The sequence below is a fragment of the Cicer arietinum genome, chromosome 3, assembly GCF_000331145.2.
Source record: "Cicer arietinum cultivar CDC Frontier isolate Library 1 chromosome 3, Cicar.CDCFrontier_v2.0, whole genome shotgun sequence".
Classification (NCBI taxonomy): Eukaryota; Viridiplantae; Streptophyta; class Magnoliopsida; order Fabales; family Fabaceae; genus Cicer; species Cicer arietinum.
In genome coordinates, this window is record NC_021162.2 from 63,005,323 (window position 1) to 63,015,623 (window position 10,301).

Here is a 10,301-nt window from a genome sequence, read left to right on the forward strand (position 1 = left end):
GCGTAGTTAATATATTATAATTGTTCTTATATTTATTTAAAAAAATATTAAAAATATTAAATTTAATTAATTAATTAGAAACAAAGATTTATTTTATATATAAATTATACTCTCCTTCTTTAACGACTTATTTGTAGAAAAAACATAAAAAAATTATAGTTAATTATTCTGATTTTTATTATATACTAACATATAATGATTAATACACATAGAATATTTAATGTTTTATAAGAAAAAAATAATATTAAATAGAGTAGAACGAATCCAACGAATGTACAATGTTCCGACCCTAACATCATAAACAAAACGACAATATTTAATGTTAAAAGCAGTATAATATTATATGTTATGTTATCCAAAAATATTTTAATATATAACACGTATTGATGTCCATGCGCGATAACCAATAGAATAAGCTAAATATTATTCAACAAAGGTTGAAGAGATTTAGAATATATATATATAAAAATAAAAAATAAAAATAAAACAAGATTCTGGCATATATTCATTAGTTGAACAACTAAGTGGCGACCATTGGCACAACTAAAAAAACCATGAAGTTTCAAAGAAATAACCTTAGAAGGAATATTTTATTATGGAATAACAACACGCGGTTCCAATGTCAATTTTTTAATAAACAAATTCATAATCAATAAACTGTGGCTATATATAAATAAAGCAACTATAGCACAATATTCCCAACACTTAGAACTTCCACAAACGGTTAACTTTATTAGATCTAAAACACCAATGGCTTCCACCACCCAACACTCAGATTTTGCATACTTGGAAAACATTCAACAATACCTTCTTCACGATGATTCCAACATTCTTACATCTCATCAAACTTTTTCAAGCCCTAAAAGTGACAATGATTCATATACAACTATAGAGACGCGTGAAGTAAACGCGCCTCCAACATGGAAGCGGTATAAGGGTGTGAGGCGTAGACCATGGGGAAAGTTTGCCGCAGAGATTAGAGATCCCAAGAAAAATGGCGCTAGAGTTTGGCTTGGAACTTATGTCACTGAGGAGGAAGCAGCTTTGGCTTACGACAAAGCTGCTTTTAAAATGCGTGGCCGAAAAGCCAAACTTAATTTTCCCCACCTTATTGGCTCTGACGTGCCAACGTCAAAGCCAGAAAGGGAGGTGGTTTTGAAACGAGACTCGCCAGAGCCTTCTTCTTCGGAGGAAAGTTGTGAGTCATCGTCACAAGGGTCAAAGAGAAAAAGGAGCATGGTTGACTTACTTAACAAATTAGCCAAGAATAGAAGCCAAGCCATGGTGGTTGAAATTGAAAAGGCTTCACAAGCAAATTTTTTTGAGCAATGGGTGAATGAGTTGAATGATTGCACTCTAATTAATATGGAGCTCTTAGTGTAGTTGTGTTGATTTTGTATTTTATGTTAATTTGTGCAGTTTTCTAATATTTTTGCTGTATGTAAGTGCAGCCCCTAATAAGTTTGAGATGATTTTTGCATTACCCTTTTTGATTATCTTCAAGGGGTGATGTTTAAGCAAAACTACAACAATGTTGTAATTTTTCCAACCTTTGGATCTGATTTAGTTATCATAGCAGAAAAAATAGTTCATAACAGATAAATTAACATGTTGAATTTGAAGTATTTCAGAAACTTATTAATATAAAAATATATTTTGTTTATATTTAAATTTTTTAAAATAAAATAATAATATCAAAAATGAAAATGTTTATATTATATTGTAAGTTTAAACACTACTTAAAATAAAATTTAAATAAAACAACTAGCAAATAAAATTATTATCAAAGAAAGTCTATTTTGTTCGTAAAAACATATATAAATTATAAATTAATTAGTAGATTGATCTTGCAAAATAGAATCATATATATACTCCTTCTTTTCTATATACATGTCATTTAAGTAAATTGACTCACTCATCCATTTATGTGTATACTAACTTAAAAAAATATTTCATGAACAAAAATAGTTGATAAAATAAGAATATAATTAAAATAAAAATAGTCAGCGTGGCATTAAAATTTGAAAGCAAAGAGTAAAACAGAACAAATTTAATTTAAAAAATCAATGTGATTAAAAAAGAGTGGATAAAACACTTTTTTCGAGGTAGTAGTAGGAAGAGATCTAGAGCTTTCAACCAAGTTGAAAATGTGATTCGATTGCTTAGATATTTTTTTTCTCCATTTTTGGAAGTTATATATGATATGAAATATAGTCGTTTTTAATCGTGAGTCTTTGAGTAAAAATAAATAAAATTGTAAAACTTTTATATTGTATACGAGTATCTTTTAAACTCAATTTTTAATATTTATTATTTTCTGTCTTTAAATTTTATTGTTTTTATACTTAGACATATATATATATATATATATATATATATATATAAAAGTTTTAAATTAATTTAGTCATTTTTATTTTTTATTTATTAAATAAAAATAAAATTTATTTATTATATAATTTTTTAATTTTAAAAGTATAAAAAATTAAAGTTGTGAGAGAAAAGCAAAAGGATCAATGATCGAGACAGAGAAGTATTTGATTATAAAAATGCACGTGTAGTGTTACCATTTTACTACGCAAGCTTTCCTTTCCCCAAGGCAATAATCCTCAATTATAATCTCTGTGACTTTGGGAAAAGCAAGAAGCCTCATTTTAATACGCGTCTGTATAATTATTTTACCTATCATATATAGGAGGGTTTAATTGTTTTATACTATAAAGTAAAAATCTGTACATCACAATTAGATGAATAATTTTAGAAGTATTTTTTGACAAAAATTAAATATCTTTAATGATTTAATTATTGTAATTAATTAATAATATAAAAATATTATATATATATTAAATCCATTTAAAATATGAGTACATTATTCAGCCGGTAACAATCAACGTACATAAATTATTATACTTTCTTATTTTAGTTGATTCCCTTAAATAAAATAAAGAAAATATTCGATTCCCTTTTACTAAGTACAAAAAAATAGGGTACAGCAAGTGGTGTGGTTAAGTCAATACATGTCCTATATAATGAATCATCAATAACTAATCTATATAATGTCATTAAAGGTTGTGATATAGTACTTTTATACGGTTGATGATTGAAGTTTAGTAGGCCGGCTCAACTACTTTATATATTCTAATACTGGATAATTGAGAGCTTATGCATATTTATATGAATCACCGAATCATCATGATAAGATTTGATTCCTAATATTGTAGTAATTAAGGAAATTAGTGCAATACGACAATATTTAACAAGTCAGGTGAAGTCAGAAATGATGTTGTAGTAACAGGTGATACATGAAAACAAGAATCACAACATTCTATTATGAGTTTTCTTTAAAATTTTGGTTGAGATTAGCTTAAACATGTGAAATTCTCAAATACACAATTATATTAGACATTTGAAACATGATCTGAATAATTTGATAGCACATTATATAACAGATCTTAGGTATATGTTCTTATACCACATAACTTTTTTTTTACTGAATCTAATTTATCTACTACAAAATTATTTCGTAAAAATTATTTCGTAAAATGAAAATGTCTCCTATTTATAAATTTATTTTGAGTTATATCTCATCTAATATGAGATTCTCAATTAGTCTTATAGTTACATTTTTTTTTAATTAAAAAACAGAAGAACAAAAATTATCATTAATCAAAGAAATATGTCACAAATAGATTTGGGCTATGTCTCTTAAAGTTAAAATAGGAAAATCTCACCACTAAATTTTACCCTATATATCTATGAATAAAATACTAGTAATTAAGTTTATTTTTTGTTTGTTGGTTTTTCATTGATTTGATTTTCATACAATTGTTGTTTTTGAATTTCGAAAAAAAATAATTTATGCTACGAAAATATTACTGGGTTAAATCGCGGTTCTAGAATTACACCATCAATAAACGCAAGCAATCATTTAATTAAAATAATTAATTTTTATGCAAAGACAAAACCAAATCGAGCCAGACGGCGGCACGTGTGGTGGTTAATATTGCTTGCGTTCTCCCTCCTTCACAAAATTAGGGTGCCCTTTCTCAAATTTCATACCTCCACCTTATATACTCTACTAGTGTGTGGTATTCCTCTAATGTGGGACTTCTCAATTTTTTCAATTCACAACAACACTAACTCTCATAAATGTTATCATTATTTCCAATAAATTTCCAATAAGGCATCATCATTTCCAACCGGAACACTTATTTAAAAGTGTACATAAGATGCAACTGCACATAACCCATTTTTAAGAGAGACAAATATTTAGTTACAATCGCAAGAACGTGTTGCCATTTAGTTACTCCCTCTATTTATTCATATCTTACTTGCAAGAACCAGTTTATAGTGGAAGGATTGTGTTTTTTATTGTATGTTTGTTTTTGTTATGAAATTAACCAAACTAAGAATAAGATGAAATATTGAAAAGTAGAGAAAAATTGAAGTATAGAAGACTAAAGAGACGAAGAAGAAAATAGAGAGGAAATAATGTGTCTTTTTAATTAGTCTTATGTGTACAACACATAGGCCAGTATAACTAGTTTATGCATTTATTTTTTAGAGTAGCGATCATCCGAAAAAAAAATCTATTGGACTACATTATTATTTTAGTTTTTGAAATTATAAACGTGGTGTAATTTAATCTTTCAAAATTATGGAGAAAAAAAATCAGCCTCTGAATTTATAAAAAAAAATTAATCAATTTAGTTTCCTATTAAAATATCTCTTTAGTAAACATATATCAAAACTAGTAAAGGCCTATAATATTGACTTAAAAAATCTCTTACTACTTTAAGACAATTATATAAACCTTTAAAATGTGATGTAAATATGAAAGAAAAAAATAGTAAATTGACTGATGTTTTCAAAGTTAAGGTACTAAATTGTTATTTTGAAAATTTGAAGGAATAATTAACAGACTGATTGTTACAATTTAAATGACTAAAATACTCATATCTATTTTATATTTGTTAGATGGGTTTCTATTTTGTATATTTTTATTTTAGTTTATCTTTTTGAATCCATAAGTAAGAACATTAGTGAAGAAAAATACCCTCCATCTATCAATCCATTTGTAAAAAAAGAAAAAATTATTCTCAAAATAATTATTCCAGTTTCAAATGTAATATTAAATACTTTTTTTAACTGTATTTAATAATATATTTATTGTTTTCAATTAAATAATTTCCATTTTATATTTATGATAATAGTGAATACATTAATACTTGTTAAAAATAATTTAACAAAGATGTCATTTTCTCTCTTTTACTTTATACTATTCTTAATTTCTGTAAATTATTTAAATAGTCTACTGATTGTGAAAGTAAATGGTAGTAAACTAATTTATAATAAAAAGAGTAGTAAAATTGTGGTTGATGTATCAAATATAAAACAAACAATATTTAAATAATGGATGACGGAGCTTTCCTTCCAATTCGTGCTTGAAATTTATTGGGTCATATAACATCACTCTTTCTTATATTTAGCACTACTCTTAAAGGAAGACTTTACTTTGTACCTTAAACTTATACAAACCCTCACATTTAAATAAAAATGTTATTTTTATACTTTTCTATCAAAAATAAAATAAATAACCGAAACATTTGAACATCAAAATTTTTTTTAAATATAAATATGTGCTGAAAATTTAAAGATTGAATTTTTTTCGAATACTCAACCAATAAAATTAAATTGAATTTTTCAGAATATAACTTAAATTTTGTTTTAAAAATGAAAGAGTAAGATGTAAGAGTGAGAGTATAACCGTGTGGGCACGGAGAATAATTTTTTAATAAAATAAATTTAGATATTTTAATCATACATCTACATTCTCAAATTATCAGAAAAGTAATTTTTTTATTTGAATTTAAAATTTTCGACAGTTGTATTTCAGTATCAAAAATTTTATTTTTAAACGAAAAATTTAAAATATCTAGTAATTGTTTTCAACCGTAAATTTCTGATATTAAAATATAACAAATGGTTGAAAATAATTCTTAAAAATTTTATTTTTGAAATTTCTGGATTGAAATATAACTGTATAATTTAGTTCAGTTCTTTTTTCTTTTCATTTATCAATTTTATTTTTTATTTACATTTTTTTACCGTAAGAGTGTGGAATAAACATGTTAGAAAATAATTTATTTTATTATATATAGTATAGTATATCGTAGTATGTATAGTTTAATATATTTATAATATAATTTATTACATGATCGATATTTAATTTGTTTGAAACCAAAATATTAGGAACTCAATTTGTTTGAAACGATTGATTTACTAAATTCATTAGGGTTTAATTTGATGTACTAAAAATTATCAAATGATAAAATGTCTCAAATACTATTATAATTGGTGTTTTTTCATCCCTACATAAAAAAAATAAAAAATATAAAAAAAGAAATTATGTACAGAAAATTTCAAAACTTAATTTTAGGGAGAGTTATTAACTACCGAACAATTTGTTGCTGAATTTCAAAACTTAATTTTAGGGAGAGTTATTAACTACTGGAAAATTTGTTGCGGAATTTCCTGTGCATAATTTACACTACAAAAAATTGTATGCCTTAAAATTTTTAAAACACAAATTACACTTCTAGAAATTTTGAAAATTCAAATCAAATTTTTGAGAGAAAAAAATAAGTATCGAAAATTTTGGTAAGAGACACGGTTATAGATAGATTTTTTTACCTAAATCGAAATAAAAGAAATAAAATTAATTTTTTTATATATTGAAGGAGTACAAGTCAAATTGTGGGTACTAAATTCAATTTTTTTGTTTTGTTTTCTATAATAAAGGGGTGGAGGAGGGAAGCCTACTGAATGTTGAAGACCCATTACACAGTCATGCCAAATCCAGAGTATTGGCTATTGTACCCCCATTTAAACTTATACCCTCCAAATTGTTGAAAATCCAATTTTATCCTTAAAAAAATCATTTACGAGCAGTTAAAAAAAATTACCCAAAAATCTGACCTTGCTGAAATTTCCGGTAAGTTGCATCGAAATTTCCGGTAGTTATAATTGTTACCGGAAATTTGAAAAATGAAATTTCCGGTAGTTGTAATTTGAATACCGGATTTTTGAAATTTCCGGAAGCTACCGGAAATTTCAAAAAATTTGAAAAATCCGGTAGTCATTTTTTGTTCACCGGAAATTTGGTTTTTTGAAATTTCCGGTAGTTAACCCGGAAATTTCAAAAATCCGGTACTTAATTTTTTTTTTTTTTTTTTGAATATGCTTTTAATTTGTTTGTTATTTTATTTGAATTGTTTTTTTGAACTAGGGATGGAAAACACACGACCAATATTTATAGATTTAACTGAAGCATTTACAATTGATCAAATTTTTGAGTCACGAGAAGCTGTCATATCATGGGCAAGAGAGATAGGTTGACAAAATCGAGTAGCAGTTATCATTACTCGATCAGACGTAGAGACTGGAAAGAGAGGAAGAAAGACAAAAGTAATTCTTGGTTGTGATAGAGGTGGACAATATAAGTCAAATACAAATGACACAGGTACTTCAACTAAAAAGTGTGGATGTCCGTTTAAACTTAAAACGAGACCACTGAAAAATGATGAAGGATGGATTATTAGTTTAATCTGTGGACTTCACAACCATGAGTTAGTAGCTACTTTTGAGAATAATGCATTTATGGGACGCTTAACAGAAGAAGATAAGAAACATGTTGACGAGTTGACAAAGTATCACGTTGCACCGAGACATATCTTGTCATCTTTGAGAGATCGAGATACGGAGAATGTGACTAGTATCTATCAAATTTACAAGCGACGAAGTACATACAGGAAGAATTTGATGGGACCTAGAACTGATATGCAACATTTGTTGAAGTTACTTGAAGCTGAGAAATATACTTGTTGGAGTAGGACTCATGAGGACTCCAACGTTGTGAGGGATATGTTTTGGACGCACACAGATTCCATAACTTTGCTTAACATGTTCCCTCTTGTATTGATCATGGATAGCACCTACAAAACCAACAAGTATAGGTTACCGTTGTTTGAAATTGTTGGTGTAACTTCAACTTGGTTGACATTTAATGTTGCATTTGCTTATATGGATTCTGAACGTCAAGACAACTTTTGGTGGGCATTGGAGAAGTTAAAAGAGTTGTTTTTTTCAAACACGCCATTTCCTCAGGTGATTGTGACTGACAGAGAACTGGCTTTAATGAATGCAATTAAAGTTGTATTTCCATCTTCAACAAATTTACTTTGTCAACTTCATATTAACAAAAATGTTGGAGCCAAATGCAAACAGTATATATTAAAGAAAGACATGCAAGAACCCATTCTTGAGTTGTGGAGGAAAATTGTTTATTGTTCTGAAGAGAAGGAGTACGAGGAACTTTTGCAAGTATTTGAGCAAGCATGTGTCGATAATATTATTTTCTTTGACTACGTCAGAGACACATGGTTGAATCCTCATAAGGAAAGATTTGTTGAAGCATGGACCAATCGAGTATTGCATCTAGGAAATACTACGACTAATAGGTATGTCATTAAAATTTCACATTTTGTATGATATATGATATATGATTTATGCATGATATATGATCATTACTTCACATTTTGTATTTTTTTTGTTTAAATATTAGGGTTGAGTCTGCTCATTGGTCATTGAAGAGATTTTTGGAACACAGTAAAGGAGATTTTTGTAAGGCATGGAATGGTATGAATGACATGTTGAAGTTTCAAATTATTAAGATCAAAGGTTCATTTGAGATAAGTAAAGGTCGCAAAGAGCATATACACAACAATCCATTCTTTGAGAAATTGACTTGGGTGGTATCCAAGAAAGCCTTAGGTGATATTGTTGAAGAATACAAGAGAGTCAGTTATGTCGGTAACGACAAAGATGTGTGTTGTTGTATACTTAGAAAGACTCATGGATTACCTTGTGCATGTGAGTTAGCAGGATACAAGATGAAAGGTGTTCCAATCCCATTAGATGCTGTTCATATACATTGGAGGAAATTAACCTTGAATAGTGATCAAGAGAATGACCAGTTGACAAATGATTCAGAGTTGGACATTACATCGGAGATGGATATAATTTGGAAAAAATGGAAAACACTTAATATTGCTGGAAGAAGGGCTTTAAAGAGCAAGTTGCGTGAAATAGCATATCCGGAGACAACATCAATGTGTGCACCAGTGGATAAAATCAAAACAAAAGGTGGTGTTAAGAAAAAAGGCAATAAGCCGAAGGGATATGACGTATATCGCGACCCATCATACTTTGAGCATGTTGATACTCAAGTCTCCCAGCAGGTATCCAAACAAGTCTCCCATCAAGCATCCAAACAAGTCTCCCGAAGCCCCTCTATTGGTCCTAGTCTCAGTGACAGCTTCATCATATGTAACCCCCAACAACTCAACAGCAGCAGCAATTGCCAAATCTTCATTGACATTTGCGGGAGGTGTGAAAAACTCTCCATACACGGGATGGCTCAAAAGACCCCTGACGTCGTCAAGAGTAATAGTCATTTCACCGAATGGCAGATGAAATGAACTAGTCTCTGCGTGCCATCTCTCAGCAAAAGCAGATATCATGTTACCATCAATCATATGCAAACTACATCTTCTCAGAGGACGTAATCCAGATATATTAATCCAATGATCTATTTGAGCAGGTAAATGATATCTAATATCAATAAATTTGTCTTGCTTTTTGCCATTGGAAACAACTTTCAAGGCACGTCTTTCCTGTTTAATTAAAAATAACACAATTAAAAATATATTATAATCTTATACTACAAATAAATTATAATGTGTAATAAAATAACCTATACTACAAATATATTATAATATGTAATAAAATAAATTATTTACTAACCTGTCCATTCCACACATTAATTGCAATATGATGCTCATAATCTGTAAGGACAGAAAGATCATAAGGACCTCCAGGAAACATGGGTTCATCAGGCTGGTGCTGCTGACCATGTTCATCATCAAAATGTTGCTGCTGCTGGTCATATTCATCATAAAACTCATGATCGTGCTGGGGCTGCTCATCATGGGGCTGCTTATCCTGTTCTGCATCAAACATAAGATTTTGCTGTGGCTGCTCATCCTGGGGCTGCTCGTCATGAGGCGCCTGCCTTTCCTCATTTCTCTTTCTCCTTTTTTCAACAGCAGCTCTCCTATTTGATTGTGTAGGAGGCCGAACTCGCGAATAATCACCACCGTCAGATTTTCCTCCTCTGGTCCTCACTAACAAAATACAATAAACAAAAATTAAAAAAAAAAAAAAAATAAACAGGGGACCGGAAT

At 28.7% G+C, this 10,301-nt stretch overlaps 2 protein-coding genes across 2 annotated transcripts in view; one reads left to right on the forward strand and one right to left on the reverse strand.

Annotated features, from left to right (window-relative positions):
• Positions 1-682: 682 nt before the first annotated feature.
• LOC101511846 (ethylene-responsive transcription factor 2-like) lies at positions 683-1,549 on the forward strand. Its single transcript, XM_004492883.4, has one exon. The coding sequence runs from the start codon at positions 751-753 to the stop codon at positions 1,381-1,383; it is 633 nt and encodes a 210-aa protein (XP_004492940.1). The 5' UTR covers positions 683-750; the 3' UTR covers positions 1,384-1,549.
• Positions 1,550-6,836: 5,287 nt separating this feature from the next.
• The window catches only part of LOC101497040 (uncharacterized), a 4,217-nt gene continuing 752 nt past the window's right edge, over positions 6,837-10,301 (reverse strand). Inside the window, exons 2-4 of the mRNA XM_027332901.2 lie at positions 9,862-10,241; positions 9,331-9,731; positions 6,837-6,924 (exon numbers count right to left, since the gene is read on the reverse strand). Coding sequence (XP_027188702.2) covers positions 6,837-6,924; positions 9,331-9,731; positions 9,862-10,241 — 869 coding nt within the window. The remainder of the gene's footprint in view (positions 6,925-9,330; positions 9,732-9,861; positions 10,242-10,301) is intronic.

Excerpts from the sequence above, each read along its gene's own strand:
- LOC101511846 (XM_004492883.4), top strand. The coding sequence starts at position 751 with ATGGCTTCCACCACCCAACACTCAGATTTTGCATACTTGGAAAACATT.